General features: G+C 53.1%; 1 protein-coding gene across 3 annotated transcripts in view; it reads right to left on the bottom strand.

Annotated features, from left to right (window-relative positions):
* Positions 1–5,750: 5,750 nt before the first annotated feature.
* Positions 5,751–25,035, bottom strand: part of KCND3 (potassium voltage-gated channel subfamily D member 3) — a 220,439-nt gene continuing 201,154 nt past the window's right edge. For 2 of the 3 annotated variants that reach the window (XM_056138979.1, XM_056138981.1), the window contains exons 3-8: positions 16,665–16,827; positions 10,194–10,295; positions 9,847–9,936; positions 8,416–8,472; positions 6,759–7,006; positions 5,751–6,213 (exon numbers count right to left, since the gene is read on the bottom strand). In XM_056138979.1, the coding sequence (XP_055994954.1) occupies positions 6,012–6,213; positions 6,759–7,006; positions 8,416–8,472; positions 9,847–9,936; positions 10,194–10,295; positions 16,665–16,827 (862 nt within the window). In that variant the 3' untranslated portion in view covers positions 5,751–6,011. The remainder of the gene's footprint in view (positions 6,214–6,758; positions 7,007–8,415; positions 8,473–9,846; positions 9,937–10,193; positions 10,296–16,664; positions 16,828–25,035) is intronic. The other variant, XM_056138982.1, reaches the window with a different exon arrangement.

The following is a 25,035-nucleotide window of genomic DNA, read 5'->3' as shown; positions in this document are numbered from 1 at the left end:
GAGTGGATTTCTTCTCTGCTTCCCTCGTGGGTTCACTCCTTTTTATACCTAGTCTTCACTTGGATTTCAGGTGACTCCTGATATTCTACTAGATTAGGGGTATCACTTCCGTCCACATGTTGTTCCAGAGAGACGGCCATCCACAGGAATGGACTCAGTCTCTTTCGGCTGAACTTCAGAAGAGCTTCCCTCCCTCCCTCCCTCCCTCCCTCCCTCCCTCCCTCCCTCCCTCCCTCCCTCCCACCTTTCTTTCTTTCTTTCTTTCTTTCTTTCTTTCTTTCTTTCTTTCTTTCTTTCTTTCTTTCTTTCTTTCTTTCTCTTTTCTCTGTCCCCTCCCTTCCTCCTTCCCTCCCTCCCTCCCTTCCTCTGTTTCCTTCCTCCCTCCCTCCCTCCCTCCCTCCCTCCCTCCCTTCCTTCCTTCCTTCCTTCCTTTCCTTCCTTTTCTTTCCACCTCTCTCTTTTCTTTCCATGTCACTCCTCCCTCCCCTTCTTTCTTTTCCTCTTTTTTTTCTAACTCTCCAACTCCTATCCTGCCATTTTAAAGATGAAACAAGCCAAGAGAAAAGCTGCTGATGTGAAGTTACACAAGTGAGAGAACCTAAATTGGAGCCTCCACCACCTGATTTCTAAACTTTCTGTTCTAACCTGTATAAAACTCTCATTTTTTTGGTTTTGTTTTTAGGAAGTGTATGTTGGGGCACATCCTGTGGCACATTAGGGGTTTTATATGGCTTGGTGCTCAGGTGTGAACTTCGGTGGCATTCTCGGGCCTGTTATGTGGTGCTGGGGATGGAACTCAGCTTGGCTACAATGCAAGCAAAGCCTTTTTTAACTCCTATATTATTTTTGCAGCCCCAGAGTTTAAGCCTGAGTTCTAAAAAAGTGACAGATCTTAGTTTATAAAGGAAAGTTGATTCAATGATGTTTTGTAGAACTAGTTCTGATAAAGACATTTTCAATAATACAAGGCGTAAGCCTCAACATAGAACTGTTGGCAGTTAAATGTTTGCCCCGGTAGTGACCATCCATGACTTGAGTTTACAAGCAGTTTAAGATCGTCAGGCATGGTGTAGGGGGCTTGCTCATGTGGAGGGACGGTGGGGCAGGGGAGTGTAAAAGGAACTTGATGTCTCCTGAGATTCTTTGACTTTCCCACCACAGATAGCCTTTGTTCAGCATAGAGGACAGGAGAAGTGGTATGAAACAATCTGCTTGGGTTTGTGGCACATTGTTTAATCCAGATTGGATACATCAGATACAGCAGTGGCACATGACTCAATACCGTAAATGATATACATGTTTAACATATGCAGTACAGTTTCAAAAAAAGATGACTGGAAACTCAAGAGTTGTTTGTTTTTCCACAGAAAGTTTTCACATGTTTTTCTTCCTGCAGTCTTGTACAGTTTTTCTTTGCCATTGTGATGTTGGTAAGCAAAGCCCATTTATTATACGAAAATAGAAAAGAACACACTTGATGTTTTTTTTTCACAATAACATTAATGGGGGGTGACCTCTAAGGAAAACATTACATTGGAATGTCAGGGTATCAAAAATAGACCATCCCTCCCACCTCCCAGGTTTGTAAAATAGTCCATTGGTCCAAGGAGCCCCCTAGGACGTGAGTCTCTGTGCCTACACTGGTTCAAGTGACATCCAGTGTAGTTGAGTAACCTGCCAAAATAAGTGTCTTTCCCACAACTTGGGGAAAAAAGCAACATTCTGAATAGAAAAGAAGACTCAAAAGGAACCCTTTTAAAGCTGTTTCTCTTCATCACAGCCACATTCTCTCTGCTCTAACGATGAGCTCATGATTGCCTTTTGGGCTCCAAGGGTCACGGGTCCTCAATTATGTTTTTCCATCAGTCTTTGTAAAGCTTTTCAACTGATGAGATTTCATAAGCAAATTCAAAAAGGGAAAAGAATCCTTGCAGATTTCTGTTTGTCATGGTTACCACGCTAGTTTAGAAGAAAAACTACTGCTGCCTTAGATGAACTGCATTGGAGTCTTTCTGCTATGTTGTTACCTGGTTAATTGAGGGTGCTTGGGCCACTAATAACCTTAAGATCTAGGTTTGACTCAATTTCAACCACTACCTATGCAAAGTTTTTTTTAAAGGCAAGGAAAAAAATCTAGGTACATACTGTTTCAGTGTATTCCTTCCCTGCCTATATTCTAACAAGTTAAGTGACATGATCCTGACAGCAGGAATAACACTCTGAAAATTGGATAAAGGCCTCAGCATAACTACAAGTTGACTCTTTTAATCCTGGATCAGCCTTTACTGTTTAATTTCAATTTCTTTGTCTTAATGTTACTTTCCTACTTGCTGACCTCAAACTCCCCCATAATTGTAGACTAGTGTTTATTGTTGAGAACTGCCTGGCTTGTTGTTTTTATCTGATTTTTAGGCCATACCCGGTGGTGCTCAGAGCTTACTCCTGGCTCTGCTTAGGGGACCTGAACTAGGGTGTTCAGTTTGCAAGGCAAATGTCTTAATCTCTCTAGCCTGAACATCTCGGTATTAAGAACAGAGTTCTATGCAGTTAGTCCTGAGCATGGCACTAGTTGGGAAACGGAGGTGAAGTTGTTGAGTTTGCTTTTGGAAGTCCTGGTTTAGGGTTCTAAATGGAGTACTTCCCATAATGACCACTTTTGGGATCCAGGTACATATCAACATAATGTGGAGGAGTATTCTGGGATGAGACATCTAAACCCTGGATTGCAGTCTTAATTCTGCCACTAATTTTCCACAACTTCCTGTGTGTTTTCCTCTCTGTGAATTGAGGATTCGGTTAGTTACTACCATCAGAGGTTGTAATGCAGGAACTGAGAAACTAAAGGACCATAAAAGTATGCTTTAAAATGTCATTGCCTTAACCCTGTGTAGTATTTGACTGAAAAACAAAACAAAACAAAACAAAAACCAACAACCAAACAGTTCACTTGTTTACCTGTTTTTAACAAAACTGGTTATTAGTTCTACCGAGGGAATGGTACTTTCCCAAGTTTGGCTTTTATTAGCACAATCAGGTGGTTTCCAAAGGCTATGTCCAGAAAGTATACTAACGTTTCCATCAGCCTTTGTCTCTGACTATAGCCTGGGTTCTTTGGTGGCTCTTCTGAGCCCTCATCATGCTGAGGGGCAGCGGGTGCAGTGGGGAAAGCAGTAAACTAATAACCACAGCACTTGGGTTCTGATCCCAACCCTCATTAACTGTATGGCCTTGAGCAAGTCATTTTATCTGGGTGTTGGCTTTTTCTATGGCGCAAAGTGAATTAGATTTTCTTCTATTAGATATTCTAGAACTCTTCTAGTTCTGGTATACTCTTGTTTTGTTTATTTTTTTAACAGCCCCCTGATGTTGAGTGGGGCTGAATGGGATAGGTGGTTTCAGGAATCTTCTACTGTGCTGAAATGGTTCATGAAAACTCAAGTCATTGCACCAGGAAACCTTAGTCCCAGAAAACCTTTGATAATTCTGTTCTTCAGTCATTGGCCAGTGAGTTAGATTCATTAAACAGACTCAGCCCACATTGTTTACATATAATGCCCTTAGCAGTGTAGTCTGACTAGTCTCTTGTACAGATGAGCATTTTCCTGGTAGACATCCTCTCTGGACCCGTCTCCCTGGCCAAGGCTACACTGAGGCTTTGGAAATGAAGGGGGGTGGTGGGGGAGAGTGTAACAGTCTTGGGGCTGGCATAGTACAGGATTTAAAGTGAGACTGAATATAAAACATTCAGCTCATTGAAGTTAATGGAAAACATGGTAAGTTTTTTTAAATATGGCCTTGATTTTGATGGGAACACCCAGTGTGCTTGGCCGTCAGCCTCCTTGAATGAGCAGTTCCCCTGTGCTGTGTGATGCCCAGGCATAGACATAGACTTCTATGGCCACACTCCCTCTTACCCTGCAGCCCTTCCCCACCCAGGTCCTAGAGAGTTTAGGTACTTAGGCATCCCTCTTTTTGTTCTATTATCCACTCTCCCATCACAAGGTAGAATCCTCTGCTGCCCATTGAGTGGAGCCCAGTTCCATCCTCCGACTTGCCTAATGAGTTAGACATATGAAGCGCAGCAAAACTCATGTTTCGCTTGATTGTATGTGCATACCTGTGCATACACATACTCTTCTGTGGTGGTGAAGCTTTTCTGCCTGCTCACAGCGGACGGTCAGAGGAACAGAGACATCCCATTGCATTACTGTGTGAGGGGCAAATCTTTATGGCCAAACCCAGAGAGAAAGGACTCGGTGGTCAGTGGGAATAGAGATAAGGAAGTAAGGATTGAAGGTTTCCTTTCCTCTCCCCCACTTCTGCCCATCTGCTGGACAGGTGCCACCTCACAACCATTTCCCCTTCTCACAGGGTCTCTGGAATGGGGTCACCGGCAAGCCGTTGAAGGCGTTGTTAGACTCTTGGCTAGTAACACATCTAGATGGTCAAGGTGGGTAGAGACATCCTTGTGTCCAATTCAACAGCTAGCCTCTAGGTTGAAAAATGGAGAAAGAGCTCATGTACTTTAGAGCCCAGGGAGGAGGTGGCAGTAGGGTGATAGGGGGTGTGAGAAGGCTATCGCTAACCCTGATGCCCACTGTCTCTGTGGCAAGCAGTGAAAACAGAATTCTAGAAATGCTGTCCCCAGCCCCAGCAGGGGTACAAGACATTTGGTCAGAAGCGGTTTCCAGGCTTTCCAGATGTATGCACTCCCCCACTGATTGGATGTCACCTGCTTCCCCGCATTTTAGTTATCTTCAGAGACGTCAGAGGCCAAAGCATCTCTCAGAGCAGATGTGGTGTCGCTGAGTTTCAGCCCTGGGACCACAGTGCCACTGTCAGAGGCCAGGCTCCCATCCCACTGCCTCTGCAGGAAACCCCTGGGACCTCTGCAGGGGCTTGTCCAGGGCCAGGGCCTTGGGACTCTCCATCTGCACACCCAGGGCTCAGGTCTGCCTCTTTCCTGGGTCATGACCCCAGTATGGGAAATCTGGCCTTCCCCTGCACTCCCCGGAGTGCAAACTGCCTGCCCTGTGCTCCAAGTGCAGGGAAGTGCCTTATTCTGTGAGAGTGAGCAGAGCCTGGCTTCCCTCCACCCTGACCTCTCCCCGTTTCCTTTCACTTCAGCCTTTCTGCTTCCACAGCTGAATCACATGGAGCTCTGGCAGGTGCTGGGCAGCGGGACGGGCTTTCCTCACAGACATCAGGAGCACGGGGCTCACAGACAGACAGATGGCTGGACACGCACACAGCCAGGGGCTGCTTGCAGAGACAGGAGACAGGACACAAGGGCAGGGGCTGCGTGGTCACTCGGCAGCGTGGCGCAGGTCAGCTGGGCAGTGGAGGCCCAGGGCCCATTTGACCTACCCTCCTGGGGAATGGAGAGAGAACTCAGCAGTAACTGACTTCTTATCCTAAAAGCTTTTGCTATAAAAGGAGAAAAAGGGGGGAAAAAACCCTCACAAAATGCTTTGTTTTGGTTCAAAGGTATTGGGTCCATGGAGAAAAACATTTCACAAAAATCCATTGGTGCTTTTTGTTTACCACCTTTTCCCATGAATAAATATTATCCATTAAGAGCCTTGAGAAAGGTGCTTAAATACACAGTGTTATATTTTCTTTCTGTTCTGCATGTGACAACTCGGCCTCTGTGCTGCTCCTGGTCTTGCATTTTCCTCACCGGGGTCTCCAGAAACAACTGCAGTGTGGTCTGAGGCTCCCCCTGCAGGCCTATTCCGGCACGGCCTACCCCCGCTCCGCGCCAGCTCACCCCATCCCCTTCCTCAGCCCCAGTGAGCTTCTGATTCACAGGGCTACGTTCACGCTAGCAGCGGTGAACCTCAGGCGCCCCTTTGCTGCCATTTCCCTTCCAGGCACAAGTTTCAGTGCGAGGGGTGCAAGGGGGAGGCAGAAATAGTGGGGGCAGGGGAGGGAGTGGTCCCGGAGGCCACCCGCCCACATGCCAGCCCCGGAGCTCCCACTACCTGCGCTGGCCCCTCTGTCCAGTGATCTTACAAGGCAGAGACCTTGACAACGTTGCTGGCTATGGAAGGAATGTTCGTGTTGGGACCTGGGCTGGCAGGGGGAGGCCGGCTTTCCCCCTCTGGGGTGAGCGCGGGGGGCGTTGGGATGCTGATGATGGCTGTGGTGATCTGGGATGTCTTGCAGTTTGGTCTCAGTCCCTCATCTGCTTTCAAATTAAGGCTGGAGCGACTAGGATTAGAAACAACAGAAGACGTGAGTCTGATGGTGCCTTCGGCTGCTGGTGCTCCTAAGCCCCCTCAGCCCTCATGCTTCCTGGCGGAGGTCAGGGTGCCCCCTGTCCTCACTGTGGGCAGCCCTGAGGACCCAGGCTAAGGAGGATTTCCTAAACTAACAGCTGCAAACCCAGTACTCAGGGCATGGGGCTCCAGGAGCCGTCTTCTCACTTATCCCGTGAAGCAAGAGTCCCTGGAGAAAACAGTTGGTCCTGTCTTTACACCAGGGAGGTAATTGCGGGATTTTTGTTTGTTTGTTTTCTGTCTCAATTCCACATGGGAGCAAAACCTGCTATGGTCACCTCCCAAACACATGGAGGGTCAAGGGTTAATTTGCTAGGGGGAGAAAGAAGGTGGGCGAGGCAGTCGAAGGGACGAGTATTGGGTACAGGAAGGGTCAGCAAACTGCCCCTCAAGATTCTCCTGAGGCCCAACCTGTCTGTGTTGATTCTGCCCCTGGGATGACTCAAGCCCACGTGGGCGGAGGACCCAGCCACGCACCTGGTCGTGAGGGAGGGCTGCTCGCTGCCCTGGATGTGGATCGTGCTGAGCTCTTGCATGCTGCGCAGGCGCGTGGCTGGCAGGTTGGAGTTGGGCAGGTGGGTGGTCTTCTTACTGCGGCGGGAGCAGCAGGTGGTGGTGAGGCCCTGGTGGCTGGACAGGGAGGGGCTCCTCGTGGAGGGGTAGTTCTGCATGGAGCTCTCCATGCAGTTCTGCTCGAACATCTGCTCATCGATAAACTCATGGTTCTGTGGGAAGCAGAGGGGGAGAGGTAGGAGGAGGCAAGAGAAGCAGGGGCCATGCCCCGATGCCTTGCGACGCTGCCTGTCTCTGGTTTGGGGCTTGAGAGGTGGGTTCCCAGCTAATAGGAAAAGCATTCAGAAATGGGGAATGTCCCAAGGCATCAGAGGAGAGGGAGGGAAGCCTGTCGGCAGCCCTGGCCATCAGATGGAAGGGGGTGGGGGACTGCTGTCAGTCATGTGACACACTGCAAAGACAAAGGAGGAAGCCCGTGACACCGGAAAGTCAGAAGCCGGGACTGGACTCCGGAGTCTGGGTGGGATGGCTGGGGTCCCTGAGTAGGGCCCGAAGGACAGAGAGGTGATTTCTCCTGTGTCTGAGGTCCTTCCAGCTCCGGACGAGCGACCCCAGGGCTCTCTCTGGGTGCAGACCTAGTCACACCTCTTACAGCACTGGATTCAAGCTCAAAGACAGGAGTGTTTTGCATTGTTTTGGGCCCACGGCTAGCGAAGCTGGAGGATACTCCTGGCTGTGTGCTCGGAGCACCATGTAGTGCAGAGATGAGCCAGGTCTGCCACCTGCAGAGGGTGTACTGCAGCCCTTTGAGCAACCTCCCTGGCCAGGATACGATTTCTCTTTTTTTTTTTGCTGGGGAGGGGGGCACACCTGGCTGTGCTTAAAATTTACTCTTGACTATGTGCTCAGGGTTCACTCCTGTCAGTGCTTGAGGGATCATATATAGTTCTGGGCATTGAACAGGGATGGGCTGCATGTAAGGCAAATGCCTTAACCTTTGCACTGTCTCTCTGACTCCACAATCTCCTTTAGTTCCCCCCACCCCCATGACCTGATTGTGGGAGATGAGTCCCCCGTATACTTGGAGAACAGGATTCCCCAAGTCACTGTTTTGCTAACTGTTTCCTGACTGTGCCACCAGGATGGGTGAAGCTAACTCCAGGGTGACACAAATTCTTCAGTGCTGTCTGGCTAACAGTGACTTAAAACTTGTGGCATTAGGTATCTGGCCAAGGCTGCCAGGGTGGGGAGGAGTCTGCAGAGAAGGAGAGGAGGATGGAGCTCAGAAACCAGCCCTGACAGACACCCCCTGGAGTCCGCACGGAGCAGGAGAGGGGGCACACAGATGGCACGTAGGACGCACCAGGTGCCAACAGGGGTGCCCACCACCCTCTCCAGGCCCTGGGGAAGTCCACAGGAAGAATCAGAAAGGCAGTTGTAGAGTTTGGCACAAAAGCCTGGCAGCTTGAGCTGATACCGGGTGTGAGAGCAGAGAAAGAAGAAGCCCACAAGAGTCACAGCAGCACATGCAAAGACCCGGACCACGGGGTGAGCAGAGACGGATCCACAGACTCAGAGGACCAGAGAGAAAGGACATTGATTGAATTTGTAAAAGTGATACCTTGATGGTGGAGGTTCGGACAGATAACAGGGGTTCATCCACAAGATAGGACAACCCCTACAGGACAACATGCCAACAGAAGATAAAAACACCATTGATTGTACATTCCAGCATTCACAAGCTCAGTTTGACATTCAGTCTCTCCATCCCAGCATTCCGCCCCTGGAGTCCAGTTTCACCCCTCACCCCCAGCATTCTCCCCACTCCCCAACATTCCAGCCCTTGGTCCCTCATGGCCACCCCAGATCCAATATTACGCCTTCCCTTCTAATGCTCGGTCTCTCCATCCCAGCATTCCTCCCCTAAGACTCAGCATTCCACCTTTTGGTTCCAGTGTTCTCTCCCTCGAGTCTGCATTCCATCCCTCAGTGCCAGCATTCCACCCTCCATTTCAAAACCCCTTTCTCCAGTGCCAACATTCCAGCCCTGGAGACCCCAGGACTCTTGTCCATTTCCTCTCCATGAACACATTCCACCCGCACATGCAACTTGGAAAGGGCAGCTGGGTCAGGCCCTGGTCCTCTGGCCAGAAGTTGGGTCTTTGTGAGGAATCCTAGACAGCACAGACAACGTGACACTAAGAAACACTCTAACTCAGTTCCTCAGGACAGGCTTTGCTGAAGCCATACTGGGCTGACCGAGAGTCCTCTATCCCCCATGTCTGGGAGACCAAGAGGAGGAAAGTCCCTGCCTGAGCCCTGGCTGTCCGCTTTTCGGGAAGGGGGTGGTAGGAAGACCCAGGAAAGGGGCTCCCCGTGGCTTCTCACTGGCTATCCACCCTGATCTCTTCCGCCCTCCTACTCTCCCAGCACGTGGCCCAGGGTGCAGGCCTGGCCCCGCTGCCCTTCCAGTCCGTCTGCTGGGGGGTACAGGCATCATTCCACATTCCAGCGGGGCACCACGCCTCAGTGTGAACAACCAGCCTTTCCGAAACTGAACTCCCAGGAATTGCAGGGTGACGGAGAGGGGCTGGTAGTGGGAGAGGCCCTGGTTGGAGAAACGGGGAGATGGAAAAGCGTCTCCGCCACCCAGTGCATGAGAGACGCAGGGCGCAGGACTGCCGGCCCACAGTGGATGCGCTTCTGAGGCTCCTGCGGCAAGCTGAGTGCGCACATGCGCTCTGAGCGTGGGAGGCTGGTGCCGGCAGAGCCCTGGGCCCCAGGACGGGAGATGGGCGGGTGGCGGGCGCTGGGGCCCTGCGGAAGGCGGGGCCAGGTCTCCGTGCTCCTGTCCGGCAGGATCCACTTTCCGGCTGGGGAGCTCTCCCCTCCCGCCCCCTCACTGCTCCCCACTCCATCTCATGCTCACACACTCTGACTCCCAACCTTGGGGGCGGGGAGGGGGCGTATGTGGAATGGGGCGGGTGTGAGCTCCACATCCCCAACCAGATGAGGGTCGTGGGGGGGGGCTGGGGGGGGGACTGGCACTCACAGTGGTTTTCTCCAGGCAGTGCAGCAGGTGGTGGTGCTGGCTCTCGATGAGGGAGGTGGTCTTGCCCATCTGCTCTTCTTCCGGTGTTCCCTGGAAAGAAGAAGGGGAGACTGAGTATAGGCGGTGACTTCTCACTCCAGAGAAGTCGGGCTGGACTGTCTGATCAGACTACAGCACACGGTCACTGGAGTGTATATGGACCAGGGCCTTGTTCCAAGGCTAGTTGGGGGGATAACCCATGAGAAACGGAGAACACAGGGGACGTGTCCTTCCCAGGTGCATGCTGGGGCGCAGCGTGTTGGCCCTGCTTCGCTCCACCTCCCCAGTCCCTGCCCCAGGGCACCCACCATCAGCTCCAGCGCCTCGTTGAGGAGTCCGTTGCGCTTGCTGTGCAGGTAAGCGTTGGAGCTGCCTGTCTTGGCCACCCGGATCCTGGCCAGGCGGGCCTTCTGTGATGGGCAGAGAGGAAACAAGCATGAGGCAAAACGAAACAAGAGGTTAGGGGTGGGAGAGAGCACAGACTCTGAGCTCTGTCACTGCTGTGCACGTGGCTGTGGGCGGCACAGCCTGGTCCAAGTCTCCTGAGCACTGCCAGGATCAGGGACAGTGGCGGCGTCCTGGACGTCTGTCCCCGGTCCTTGGGCTGCAAGAGGCCGCATCGTGATGCTGGCATCCTGTGGGCGTCCACTCATCCCTCCAGCACAGGTGCAGTCCCGGCAGCAGAGAGCATCTGTCAGGTCTTGCCCCTTCCAGAAGGTCCCCACTTTCTCTGCTCGGTCTCTCACTGTGGGGTTCTCATCTCTCAGCAGCCCCTCATGGCTTAGAACTCTCATGATGTCTCTGGGGGCCCCAGACAGGTAGCTCGCACAACCAGCGACCACCTCTCAGCTCATTCTCAGCGCCCATTTGTCACAGAGGCTGACGAGGCCGCCTGCTCTTTCTTATGGCCATGACCGACATCTCCATGGTAGCAGCACACAGGGCAAGGGCTAAGGGAAGCGTCTCTGAGAGACAGGAACAAAGGGCTGGGTGGAAGGTTCCTGCTGGTTGAAGGAAAACGTGACAGTACAGCGGGAAGGGAGTTTGTCTTGCTTGTGACCGACCTGGGTTCATCCCTAGCACATGCGTGATCCCCTGAGTCTGCCAGCATTAAGTCCCGAGCTGTGGTCCCAAATCAACAACACAAAGCAACTGGAAGCTCTGGTTCTGCAGGGAATACTGGCGTCAGAGTGGCCTCATGGGTCCCCCTTGTGGCGGAGTGTGCAGGATGCGCACCACGGCCGAGCAGAAGCGTCCTTGGGAAATAGGGACGATAAGCACGTCTTGCCATAATCCGTCACCTCTCCCGCTGTGTACTGAACCCACGTGCTGGGGGGTGGGTTCACTTGTTGAAAAAAGGCCCAAGACTTGAGTTCGCCTGTCAACAGGAGGACAAGAGACACATTCCCATTCTGCGTCTGTTCCCAGAGAGCCCCCCTTTGGCCTGTCCTTGCTGGGACAATTAAGCTCCCTGACTTCTAAATACGGGAATGAGGCTGTGAGTTGAGCTGGGAGATTTGTCTATAAAAGGGAGGAAGAGAAACTCCAGGTGGCCTAGATGGAAAGTGGACAACGGGAAAGAGACGATGGCCAGTGAGCCCTGTCATTTGTCCTCCCTGAGCCAAGAACAGACACTTGAGATCAGGACAGCTGTCCTCCCTGTGCCCCCTGCTCTAGCCCTCCCGTCTGTGGGGTCCCTGGGCAACAGGCAAATGCGTACCTCGTCCTCAGAGGGTGAGGGGTTGCTGCAGGGGAGAGCTGGGCCCTGGGAGTTGCATATGGAAATGCGATTGTGTCAAACTCATTAGAGCGGGCTGTAATTTGATTGCAGCACTTAGAGCCAGACCTTCCTTGGAGCTGGGGGTCTGTCTTCATTACTTTCTTGAGATGAAAGATTCCCCTGCTCTCCTCTGTGGCACTTCTTTTAATCTTATCTTACCCTGGGCTCTATTAAAGCAACAGATTGTCATATCAAATGCACTCTATCGCTTAATCTTCTCCCACACAGGAGAGAGAGGCCTGTGATGTCTTCACGGAGCCAAGCCAGGCGGGGGATCTGGTGAGGACTTTGGCTTAACTGGGCACAGCGGAGGGCCAGCATCTGTGGGTTGTGCGTATTCTGATCTCCCGGGTCACCAGTGAGTGGGTGCTGGGCACGGCTCGTGCCACCGGGGACGGGAACGCTCTTTCCCCAGGTCCCCGACATCCTTGTGAATACGGCACGGACAGGGCTTTGTCCTCTGTCCTCTGTGACTGGGGGAGCCTCACGGGCAGCATGTCGGAGAGAAGGTGGTGCTCGTTCAGGCTGTCTCAAAAAGGACGGTGGAGGAGTGGTGGGCAAGTGGCCTTGGCTTATCTGAGGCCATGCAGGGAAGTAATTAGCCCTTTCTGTAGCTCAGGGCATTCAACTTTGTTCTTTTTTTTTTTTTGAGGGGTGTCCACACCTGGTGGTTCTCAGGGACTACCCCTGGTTCAGTGGTTGGCAGGGTGTCGCTCCTGGCTCCAGTCAGCTGTGCTCTCTCTCTAGCCTGGGCTTCTGACTCTTAGGCCGAAAGCTGCTCCCTCAACCTGCCCATTCTCCTCCCCAGAATTTCAGCTCCAGGCAAGTGTTCAGACTTGATGAGCACAGCCTAGGGAGTTGCATTTGTAATAGGCGTGGGATTCCAGGGTGCAGGGCTGAGGGCAGGAAAGAGTGTACAGACACTAGAGGTTCACTTATGGGCACTGTCTGTTCTTAAGAACATCATCTGCTGGCCACGAGAAACCCTCAACAATGACCACTTCCCACCTGTCTGGTGGTTGAGGCCAGAGCCATAGCATAGCAGATGGGACATTTGCCTTGCACGTGGCCAACCCAGGTTCAGTCCTGTGCATCCCATATGGGCCCCCAAGCACCTCCAGGAATGATTCCTGAGTGCAGAGTGAGTAGTAAACCCTAAGCACTGCCAGGTGGGGCCCTAAGACAAGCAAAAACAAACAAAAAACCTGACTGTCCGGCGGCACTGGCCTCTGGCTATGACTGTGGCCCCTCTTGCCCTAGGGACAGCAGAAGAGGGAGAAGGAATGGGAGATGGAGAACCCCAAACAGAACGTGGACCACTGCCTTCTTGGGCATTGGTGGCGGGGGATGAGAAGTCAGATTCATCCAGATGAATGTCTCTGGCAGCCATGCTGATCCAGGCCAGAGAGAAACCTTCAGCTGGTGAGTGACCACACAGAACCGAGGGTGTCCATGCCATGGGATCCCACTGAGCATGAGAAAGTGTGCATGAGATTCCAAGGGAAGCAAGCCCATCCCCCAAGACTACCTCTTGCCGAGACTGCCTAGGGTGTCTGCACTTAGCTCTCCTCTCTGGAAAAATGAGCCCTGAGACATTTTGGTGATTGGTGGTGGTGGTGATGGTAGCGGTGGTGGTGGTGGTGGTGGTGGTGGTGGTGGTGGTGTGTGTGTGTGTGTATGTTTTGTGTTTGTTTCTGAGTTCTGATTTTGAGCCATACCTGGTGGTGCTCAGGGCTTACTTCTGACTATGACTGGGGGTTGTTCCTGGCTGTGCTCTGGTGACAAGATACAGTGCTCAAGGGTCAAAACCAGGCAAAGCATTCACTAAGCCCTTTGAGCTCTCTCCCCAGCCCTAAGACATTTTGTAATAGAGAGTTTAAGGAGTAAGAACAGACAGATAACGGTGAGGGCCAATGAGTGCACCCACTGGCATCCACGGTTAGTTCATCTCCTTCTTAAAAAAAAAATCCAGCCTATGGGGTCAGAGAGATTGTACAGTGGGTAGGGAACCCACTTTGCATGCAGCTGACCCTGGTTTTATCCCTGGCACCCCATATGGTTGCTCAGTCCCCACCAGGAATAAGTCCTGAGCCCTGCTGGGTCTTGCCAAAAAAAGAAAAAAAAAAGACTCAGCTTTGAGAATACATCAGGAATAAAATATAAGGTCAGGCAAGGGGCATGTGGCGTCCTCAAAAGGAAGAAGGAGGCGTCTGAGCAGTGTGGAGCTGCTGGTGCCATGATGTGGGTGCTGGGTGGAGACAGTCCATAAGCAACGAAGTTGGATCAAACAACACATGAGCAGGAGAAAAACTGGGGCACTGTGGATCAGATCGAGGGGGTGGGGCTGGCACCTGCGTCCGACGCTATGCTGTGGGTCTCACAGCACGATGGGAATCAATAATGATCTCAGTGGAATTTTCCGCGAGCAACTTCAGCAACTTCAAGAGCAACTTCAGGCACCTGAGCCAGAGGTGGGGGACAGGTCCCTGCCACAGAGATCCCCTCTCTCTCAGTCCACAGCTGGACCTGCTGAGAGCGCATTCCCTCCGAAGCTCAGTCACCGAGCACTGGGCCTGAGCATACGGTGAGAATGGGGAAGGATGTGGTTTCTGAGCCTGGCCGGCACCTGGAGGCAGGCAGTTAGGACACATCTCCGTGGAGGTCTGGGCTGACAATGGTCATTAATTTTCCTTACTCCCTTCTGGGCCAACTCCTCGCTGCCTTGTGGGTGACGGACTGGGTTCTGGGAGCAGACAGTGGTTTTAAGCAGTGCTCAGGGGTCACTCCTGGCAGTGCTCAAGATGGAGCCACCTGGGTGCTGGGTAGCCAACCTGGGCCAACCACATGCTGGGCAGGCCCCCCAGCCTCTGGTGTGTCTCTCTGTTCCAGAGACCTCCCACTCTGTTATTCTCCCTGTCTGGGAAGCCCAAGGTGAGGACCAAGCTGAGCGAGGCTGAGGAGAGTCTCAGGCTGGGTGGAAAGATTGCAAATATTGACTTTATCTTTGTGAGAGGGAAGAGGAGAGGACGGAGGCGGGAGCGGGCCCAGGCGGGGCTGGGGGGAATCTCATCTTTATGGAGGGGCTCAACCGCAGCTGACTCTGTGGGTTTTTCTTGCACAGGATGAGCCCGAGGGGACGCCGTGGTTACGGAATGAGCATGGATGAGAGCCTCTGAGACGCGGCAGCGCCAGAGTGGCAGAGAAGGCAGCTTGGGGCAGGGTGCAGGGGTGGGGGCTGTGACTGTGGTCCCTGAGTGAGGGGAAGGTTCCTTGGATGCTCCTCCGCTCTGCAGTGACCCCCCACATCAGCTCCTGTCTCCTAGGTGTTGGGGTGACCACCAGACAGGAGAGGCTACGTCTCTCCAGGACTCCAGAGAGTGTGAGGCGAGCAGGGAGAAAAGATTCTGTGTCTCTGCCATGCAGTCAGGCTGTGGCGGGCTGCAGAGTTAGGGAGTGAAGGGTGGGAGGTACAGGCAACACAGGCCCTGTGGTGGTGCCTGATTATAAACAGTCTGTTTCAGAGCAATCTTGAGCCCCTGGGTTTGAGTTCAGGAGGAGCACTCTGCTTTTTGGGTCACACCTGGCAATGTTCAGGGGTTACTCCTGGCTCTGCACTCAGAAATTACTCCTGGTGGTGCTGGGGGGACCATATGGGATGCTGGGAATTGAACCTGGGTCGGCCACATGCAAGGCAAATGCCCTACCCACTGTACTGCCTCTACAGCCCCTAGAGGTGCACTCTGATTCCCTTCTGAAATTCGAGATCCCTGCAAAGACCTGAGCATTGGGGTCAGCCTGCATGAGGCGATAGTTCTGGGCCCACCCGTGCTGGAGGTGCTCAGCACATTTGTGCATAGGGAGGGCAGTCACGGAAGGCAAATATCTCATGTCCCCGTCACTGACACTGTCCAGCACCATGCCCCTCCTGCGTTCACCAGGCCGGGAGGGTGTTGGGCTGCATGGAGGTTTGGATCAGAAGAGCAGCAACACCCCACCCAGCACAGCCTCCCCTCCTTCATTACAGGCCTCTGGTAGACGCGGGAACAAGAGCCCCAAGGAACCTGATTCCCTGAAGCTGCCCGTGAATGGCTGAGTGGGCAGCGGGTCTGGAGGGTAGTGTCAGGATCAGAGGGTCTGGGCTGGAGTCACAGCACAGGGCTGGGCGCTTGCCTCATGTGTGGCTGACCGGGGCTGATCCTCAGCATCCCCATATGGGCCTCTGAGCACTAACAGGAGTGACTTCTAAGCGCAGAGTCAGGAGTAACCCTGAGCACTGACAGGGCCAGGTATGGCCGAAAAACAAAAACAGAAGAGAAGGGAAGGGAAGGGAAGGGAAGGGAAGGGAAGGGAAGGGAAGGGAAGGGACGGGAAGGTATCGGGGCACCAAAGTTCTGGACATTTTCCATCACCCTTGGGGCCTCCTCAAGCAGTGCAGGACTCCCGTCTCAGGGCCTGCATTATTCTCCTGACTGTCAGCTGCAATGTGTCTAGAGCCCATGAGTCCCTGAGGTGACAAGGTGTGCTGTGTTCTTCGTCCCTGAACTTGGAGGCCTCAGGGAGTTTTCCTGTCTTCACTTTTCAGAAAATGTATTTTGGTCACTGATATATATATATATATATATATATATATATATATATATATATATACAGCTTGGCTGCATGCAAGGCAAGTGCCCTGCCCATGGTACTATCTCTCTGACCCCATTGTTAGTACAGGAGGGTATTAAAAGGAAGGTTGATGCTTCCATTACCCCCACAGTAAGCCTGGAGAGGGAGAAACCCAGGACTGAGGCTGCAGGGAGTCAGGGCTAAGGGAGTGGCCGAGAATATCCCTGAAGGAGCCAATAACTGCTGTGGTGGCTGGAATGCAGGTGGGGCGGGAACTGCTTCTGCCCCCAAAGCCGGGGTCACCTGTCCACAGAGTTTCTCTGAGGAGCCCCGGCCTGCAGCCTGAGCAGGTGAAAGGCCAGCCTTGTCCTCCGCCCTGGGCCAGACCTACCTTCTGTGCCCTGCGTTTGTCAGCTCTCTGGTTCTGGTGGTAAATCCGACTGAAGTTGGACACGATCACGGGGACCGGCAGGGCGATGACCAGGACGCCACTGAGGGAGCAGATGGATCCGAAGATCTTGCCTGCGATGGTCTTGGGCACCATGTCTCCGTAGCTGGGAGAGAGAAATGGGCGAGCGTGAGGCTGGGGGAAGCCGGCAGACTGCCCTGTTGCCACTCACTTGCCCCAGGCCTGTCTGAGCCCTCTAACCTGTGGCCCAGGAGGGGCCTACCTGCGGGTGTGGGAAGGTGGAAACCCCGGGTTTGGCTGTAACTCTCCCTGCTGGGCTGCGGACAGGTACTGGCCCGGGATGTGGAAAGGCTGTAGGACACCGATTTGGAGTGTTGCTGAGGGCCAGGTACTGGGATGCCACCGACACATGGACAAAGCCTGATGGATCCCATGGCCCATGAGGGCAAGAGCGGAAAGAAACATCTGGAGACATGAACGTGTGTGGTCTCTTCCACAGAGAGGAAGCAGCGGGGTCAGGGCCACACCGACAGAAAGGACAGTGAGAGGACAAGGCTTCTCCGAGGTGACACAAGAGCTGAGATCTCAAGGAGATGCAACATCTCAGGGAGATGCTGGGTGGAGGCGCCGAGATGGGGAGGGTCTGGCGTGTGTGGGAAGGGGGAGCAGCCGGAGGAGGAAGGGGGAGATGGGTCTGGAGGGGCAGCAGCAGGTGGTGGCCGTGTGAGGACAGGAGACTGGATTTTTACCCCAGGTGGCACGAGGAATCACGGAGGAGTATTTTCTTCCTTTTTCTTTTTTTCTCCTTTGAGTTTTGGGGTCACATCTGGCAGTGCCCGTATTCTGGCCCCGTGTCAGGTGTGAGCCCTCCCCACATGGCCATGCTGGGGATGGAACCTAGCTTGGCTGTGTGCATGGTGGGTGCCTTAGCTCTGTCTTGTCTCTCACAACAGCACGACCCTGAGCTTGTGACTCAGCCTCTGCAGCCCCCGTGGGACCGAGTTCTCCTCCCTGAGCTGGAGAAACCCTGAATCCCTCTCGCCGGGCAGCTGCCTCCTCCCAGCCTCTCCTCCAATCAATAAGGCACTCTCACAACAATTAAGTGTTTAGCCTCCTCTTTACCGAGATCACTTAAAGGTCTTATTAGGCAAAGAGTTATGATGACTCCTTTGGCCAAAGCCCACAGCCCTCTCCCTGCTTGCTTGGGGCATTCAAACCCTTAGGACAGTGTGACAGTGGAATGGCGGGTCTCAGAGCCACCCACACTGAGAGCCCAGGTGTCCTGGGCTTCAGAGAGGCTGGGCAGACAGTAGAGATGGCACTGTCAGCTGAGGGGTTCAAACCTCCTCCCCACCTGGGGGCTTTGTGGAGGCTCCGCAAGGGATGGCTGTATGGGAGAAGAATGGATTGTGCCACTTATACAGGATGAAACAAGGTTAAACACTGTCTCTGATGTCCTGACATTTCCCCAAGATACCCACCGGGGCCTAAAACAGCAAAGGAAGTTCATGATTCTCAGGGTAAGAAAGGTCACCTCTAGTGAAAGAAGAAATGCACCGATGCAATTAAGGATCCAGGGGGTGGAGCGATAGCACAGCGGGAGGACATTTGCCCTCCATGTGGTTGATGGTTGACCCAGGTTTGATCCTCGGCATCCCATATGGTCCCCTGAGCCTGCCAGGAATTGATCCCTGAGTGCAGAGTCCGGAGTCAGCCAGGTGTGTTCTCCCCAAGCAAAGAATGGATCTAGGGCTGGGCTGTGAATCAAGAGGTGGGCACTTGCCAGTGGTGTCGAATCTTCAGCCTGTTATCATAAAGCTCTTCCCCATCTTCTCGGTGTCGCACCTGTGATTGTCCCCACATTCACAGCTACAGTGGTCTCCATTTTGGGGCTATTTGGGAATAAACTCTGCTGGAGCGATAGCACAGTGGGGTAGGGCATTTGTGTTGCATGTGGCCGACCAGGGTTCCATTCTTTCATCCCTCTCAGAGAGCCCGGCAAGCTACTTAGAGTATCTTGCCCTCAGGACAGAACCTGGCAAACTCCCTGTGGCGTATTCGATTTGCAAAAAACAGTAACAACAAGTCTCACCATGGAGACATTACTGGTGCCTGCTCGAGCAAATTAATGAACAATGGGACGACAGTGCTACAGTGCAGTGCTATGAAAATTTGTGTTGTGTATAGACAGGTTCTCGTTTCTCTTGGCGTACACATGATAATTTGGGAAACAGTCCTGCTGTTTTGTACAGTGGCCAGATCCTATCCACCCGCACCGCGATGCATGGAAATCTGTTTCTACCCATTGCAAACACTTGCTGCTGTCTTTCTGCCTCCAGTTGTTCTCGCGGCTGTGAGTGCCGTGGAGCTCTTCTGCAGTTCCCAGCCGACTCATGGCAGGGAGCAACTTCACCTGCATTTTGCCTTGGAGACCAGGTCACTCTCTTTTTAAGAGGCGGAATCTGAAGTGTGGGCACCCTGCTTTCTGCTTCCTGGAGGAACGCCAGACTGCTGTTATAGTGGCATGAGATGTGTGGAAAGATAGAAGGGGAAGAGAAGAGAGCTGGAGCTGGAGCTTCTGCCCCAATTCTTTTGTTGAGGTGTGGGTGGGGGAGTATACCTCATGATGCTCGGGAGGCAATATACCACTCTAGGAACTGTACTGTTATTGAGGCTACAGCTGCATGCAAGGGAAGGGCTTAACCTCTGGCACTCCTAGTGTGTGTGTGTGTGTGTGTGTGTGTGTGTGTGTGTGTGTGTGTTGCTAGGGATCAAAACAGGGTTCACACATGTAAGTCATATCCACGACTCCTGTCCTAATTCTTTTTTTGGGGGGGCACACCTGGCAGTATCAGGGGTAACTCCTGGCTCTGTGCTCAGGCAGGCTTGGGGGACAATATGGGGTGTTGGAAATTGAAGTGGGTCAGCTGCATGCAAGACAAGTGCCTGGCCCATTGCCGTGCTCTTGGCACAGCACCCACCCACATCCCTGGCTGTAATTCCTTTTTTTTTTATTTAAAAAATTTTTTTTTTATTAGTGAAACACCATGAGGTACAGTTGTAGGCTTACAAGTTGTTGTGCTTGGGTTTCAGTTATACAATGATCGAGTACCCATCCCACCACCAGTGCCCATTCTCCACCCCCACCATTACCAGTATCCCTCCCACTCCCCCATCCCCCATCTCACCCTGCCTCTGTGGCAGGGCACTCCCTTTTGTTCTATCTCTGGTTTTGGGTGCTGTGGTCTGCAGAAGAGACATTGGGTGGCAATCATGTTTGGTCCATAGACTACTTTCAGCAGGCATCTCCCATCTTGGGCAGATCTTCCCAGCACCCTTTATTTGGTGCTTCCTTCTCTATCCGAGCTGCCCTCACCCCTAGAGTGTGCAGCTGCCCTGGCTGTAATTCTTACTGGGGACTTTATTCTGCCTCTCCAGTGGTTGTGCTATTCTGCCCTCCCTCGGTCTCAGTGCACTTGGCTGTTTCTGCTTAACCCTCTTCTCCTTGCATCCCATGATAAAAGCAAAGCTATTGCTGCTGCCGGGTAGGTGACCAAGCAATTGCTGGTCACTTCCCCTCCCCCTCCCCGCTTTTTTTAAAGTCACAAATGATGGAGCTGCTAGGAGTTAAGTTTCTTCAGGAGTCAAAAGGATTTTAAGAGGTTTTATTCATGGGTGAAACCAATTCAATGAAATTAACAAAGATAAATGACAACAGCAGTATTTTGATTCAAATCATCAGTGACTTGTGTAACAAATGGGAGAGACCGGCTGAAAAGCCACCAGTGTTAAGAATGATGGGCTGCGCCCAGTCGATAGTACAGCAGATAGGTACTGCACACAAATGATGGACTGGGTTCGAACCCTTGCACCACATATGGTACCAGCCAGGAGTGATCCCTAAGCACAGAGTCAGGAGTAATCCCTGAGCACTTCCGGGTGTGGTACCTACCAAAACAACAAAAAATGGGCTGGCCTAGGAGACAGTTCAAGCCATAGCAGTCATGCTAAGCCCCTGTGAGGCCCTGAGTTCCATTCCTACTACCCCAAGGCCTCCTGAGCACCTCTGGATATAGTCCTGAGGGCCTCCACAATCACCCCCTCACCCCCAGCACCTCCATGAGCAGCCCTTAGGTCCCCAGCACAGTGCCACCACCCCCGAGCCAGACAGCACGAGTGCAGGTAGCACCCCGGTGAGGAGTGGAGTGAGTGGGGGACACACACAAAAACCCCAAAGAACACAAGCCCCAATGACAGCCCAGTTGTTGGGATACTCCTGGGGCTCGCCCAGACACCCCCCAACCTTGGCAATCCACAGTGAAGTCTGGGAGATGGCAGAGCAGGGAAATTTTATCCTTCTACCATGGAAGGCTAATTAATTTGTATTAGGGCTTAGGGATAATTAAACTTTTTATCTGAACTTAAGCTGCACAAACCACCCGCCTTGTACAATTAATTGCTGCCTTCATTTCCTCCTCCAGGTGCCCAGAGATAAGTGCAAGCCCAACTCCTGTCTGCCTCTGCCTGCCTGGCAGGCAGGGGTGCGTCTGCCCATCTGGCGCGGGACCCGCTCTCCACAGCAGCCCCGGTGCTGCCCCGGGCTCAGGCGAGGAGACGTGTGTCCCTGACTCTGGGCAAGGACACAGCCTCTGCCTCCTGCCTCCCCTCTGCCTGCCGCACCCGGCTCCTGGCAGCTTCGGGTGTCCACTGGGGTTGGGGTAGAAGCTGCCTGCTGAGTGGGGGGTCAGGCGGAGTTCTCAGAGCAGACTCAGCCCCAGGTGACCACCCCAGGCCAAAGGGCAAAGGTAACCACCCAACATCGCAGTTTATTCCTCTCCCAGGACCGGCCAGTGGCTCTGGAGACACGGCCGGGGGCTGAATGGCAGGACTTTGAGACTGGCCCACATTTCCACTCCCTAGGAGGCCCCGCCCTGCTACTTCACGGCTTTCTGAGCCTGGGTTTCTCACCGGTCATGCGAGGACATGAGAGCTATCTATTTCGGGGGTCATCGGGAGGACAAATGGTGACAGGGACTGGTGTCAGAGGAAGTTAGAGCAGGGAGGGAGGGAACATGGCCCTGGAGGCCCAGATCTCCCGTCATCCCACCTCTGTGTCACGTTTCCCTGTGCCTGTCCTTCTGCCAGGCATTGGACACTGCAAAGTGGACGGGCACGTCCCTTGTCTTGGGGAGACTCACAGTGTGGAGAGAAGCAGACAAGTGGTGGTGCTGCCCAGAGTCCTGTGTCCGATGTCCCGGCTTTGAAAATGGGTGAGCCCGCTGCTGTATGGGCAGGAGGCAGGACCCGTAAGTGGATCAAGGGTGGGAACCTTCAAGGGGTTCCAAGCCCCAGGCAGATGGGCAAAGATGAGGAACTGGAAGAAGTTTCTGGCTGGAGGAAGTGGGTCTCTGGCGCTGAGGCTGGCTGGAGGTGTCCCCAGCTGCCTTCTGATGGAACATTCTAATGCCTCCTGGGTTCATCCAGGCACTGGGCTATCCCCCGGAAACCTGGAGGGCTTGAAGTCAGAGAGTGCAATGATCCAGATCCGTCTGTGAAAGAGCACCCTCAATGGGGTGGGGGGAGGGAGAGGCAAGGAACAGCCCCTGCTGGAAAGTACAAGGTGGAGGTAGGGTAGGGGTGGGCTGGGCCAGTGGGGAAGGAGGAACCTTATGGGTGTCTCGGGGTGGATGGGGTGGCCACTGTACTTGTAGTCCCACTGCTCCTCCCATTCCTGCCGCTGTGCTCTCCATGCTCCTTGACACCCCAGGCTCCTCCCTGACTCAAGCCTGCAGCTAGGCCCTGTCCCCAGGAAGGTCCTTCTCCAGTCCCTGCTCCTGCCCTTGGCCAGGCAGCACTGACTCATCCTTACAGATGCTCTTCAAATGTTGCCCCTCCCCCCGCTCTCCTGGATCCCCTCTCTCAGACCCTCAGATGCTGCCCTGCTGTGCCCACAGAGACCCAGCTGGCTCTTCTCTCCACCTGGACAAGCTCAACCTGAGTGTGGGACCTGACACGTCATGCAGTGCACCATAGGGACACATGTGGTTATTGATGGAACAACCTGCTGCTCCAGGTCTCACATATGTCCTATGGGCTGATGTGGCTCCAAAGGGCGGAGCTAAGTCCTCAGTGCCTAGGACTTGACAGTAAGCATACATGTAGCTATATATACGCATAGATATCTATAGCACTCTCCTCCTGTTGTCCATCAATTTGCTCGAGCGGGCACCAGAAATGTCTCCATTATGTGACTTGTTGTTACTGTTTTTGGCATATGAATACACCACAGGGAGCTTGCTAGGCTCTGCCGTGCAGGCAGAATATTCTTGGTAGCTTGCTAGGCTCTCCGAGAGGGACAGAGGAAAAGAAACCAGGTCGGTCGCGTGCAAGGCAAACACCCTACCCGCTGTGCTATCGCTCAAGCCCAGATATCTATAGGTATATAGATACCTATAAATGTATATATCTATATACATATATATGGGGTTTTCTTGATTGGAGACCCTAAGCCAGGCAGCTTGGGAGCTACCCCTAGCTTGGTGCTCAGGGATTGCTCCCAACAGTGCTTGAGCCAGGCATCAGGTACCAGCCATGGAACCCAGGACTCCTGCACGCAGAGCGTGAGCTCTGCCTCACCAGGTCCCAGGCATGGAAGCCAGGATCTCCTGCGTGCCGAGCATGAGCTGAGGGCTCTCTCTCCCCCCTGTGCAGAACGAGGCAACAGACTAGCTGCATCCTCAGTGCCCAGCTGGCTCCGGCAGATGAGATCATCAGGGAGCCTTCTGCTGCCAAACATCTAGATTGTAAATAAAATACACGTACTGGGCCATGGCTGGGCCCACTGGACGTAGGAGGAATCTATTTTGCCTCTGACAAGGGAGAACAGACCACGAGAGAAAATCCTGCCTGGGAGGAGAAGGCAGCTGGTGCGGGAGGTGTCCCACGGTCTGAAAACACACGCCAGCCATGCCCGAGCACCCGTGACCCACCCCGATGGCAAACTGAGGCTGGTCAGAGGGGCCAGAGGGGGCTAATGGGCTTTCAAGGCTGTTGTCTCTTCACCTTGGCATTTAATTCTGATCCAGGGCCAGAAAGATAGCACAGTGGATAGCGCGCTTGCCTTGCACACAGCAGACAGTGGTTCCCCCCACACCATATGTGGTTCTCTGAGCCCATCAGGTGTGACCCCTGAGCGCAGAGCCAGGAGAAAGCTCTGAGAACCACTAGATGTGGCCTCCAAACAAAACAAAACAAAAATCTGATCCAGAGGGAAACATTTTCTTTTTTTTCTTTTTCTTTCTTTCTTTCTTTTTTTTTTTTTTGTGCCAGGGACTAAATGCAGGACATCACTCGTGCAAGCATTCTACTCCTGAGGCACACCCTTATCCTGGGCCTTTGGGATTCCTTCAAGTTATACCAAGCAAACATGAGTTTGATTAAAAAAGTAATTCATGAGGGGCCAGAAACCGTGATGAGAGTTAAGAGAAGAAAACAAGAGACTTAGACCTCTCTGTTCTGGGAACTTCAGCTACTGGAATTGGTTGCTCAGAAAAACATGGATGAACTGTCTCTTCCAATTAGAGGGTATAGTCACACAAAGAACACCCTCAGGGCTGGAGAGAGGGTACAGGGCTAAGGCGCTTGCTTTGCCCTTTTCTTGAAGGATTTTGGGGGCCCACACCTCACTCTGCTCAGGATTTACTCCTGGCTCTGCACTCAGGGGCCACTCCTAGTGATGCCCAGGGAACCCTATGTGGTGCTGGGGACCAAATACGGGCCAGTCACATGCAAAGCAAGCACCATACCCTCTGTACTATCTCTTTGACCCACATTCCTCCCTAAAATAGAGAACAACGATCGGAAATGCCAGGCAGACAGGAAAGAGAGCCCAATGGAATTTTGAGGAGTGAAACGTTAGTGTAGTTATTCATAATGGCCAAATACACGCCCTCAGCCCGAGCATCCTGTCTGCTCTGAGCTTCCTCTCCCAAACTAACCTTTGAGGACCCTCCTCTTGCTACCCATACCCAGTAAGCTGGTGTATCCTCAGAGGAGGACCAGCTTGGGTGGTTTCTCGAGGCACTGTCTAAGTCCCCAGTGCCCAGGGCCTTGGCTGGCTGTGCTGTGCACTCTGCAAAGATGTTTACCTCTGGCAGGAAGATGCACCTGAGCAGAGGCCCTTAGAGGGACACCCTCTTACAAGGACACAGACCTTAACAGACCTGCCTCTCTGGACACTCAGCCTCAGCCTCTCCCAGTCTCAGGCCCCACAGACATGTCCCCATTTATCCCCAGTGCACCCTTGGGAGGTGAGGTTGACCGAAAGAGCAGCCTGGGCAAGCAACGGTCTCGC

The sequence above is a fragment of the Sorex fumeus genome, unplaced genomic scaffold, assembly GCF_029834395.1.
Source record: "Sorex fumeus unplaced genomic scaffold, SorFum_2.1 ptg000131l, whole genome shotgun sequence".
Taxonomy (NCBI): domain Eukaryota; kingdom Metazoa; phylum Chordata; class Mammalia; order Eulipotyphla; family Soricidae; genus Sorex; species Sorex fumeus.
This window is presented reverse-complemented; position numbering and strand designations above follow the sequence as displayed.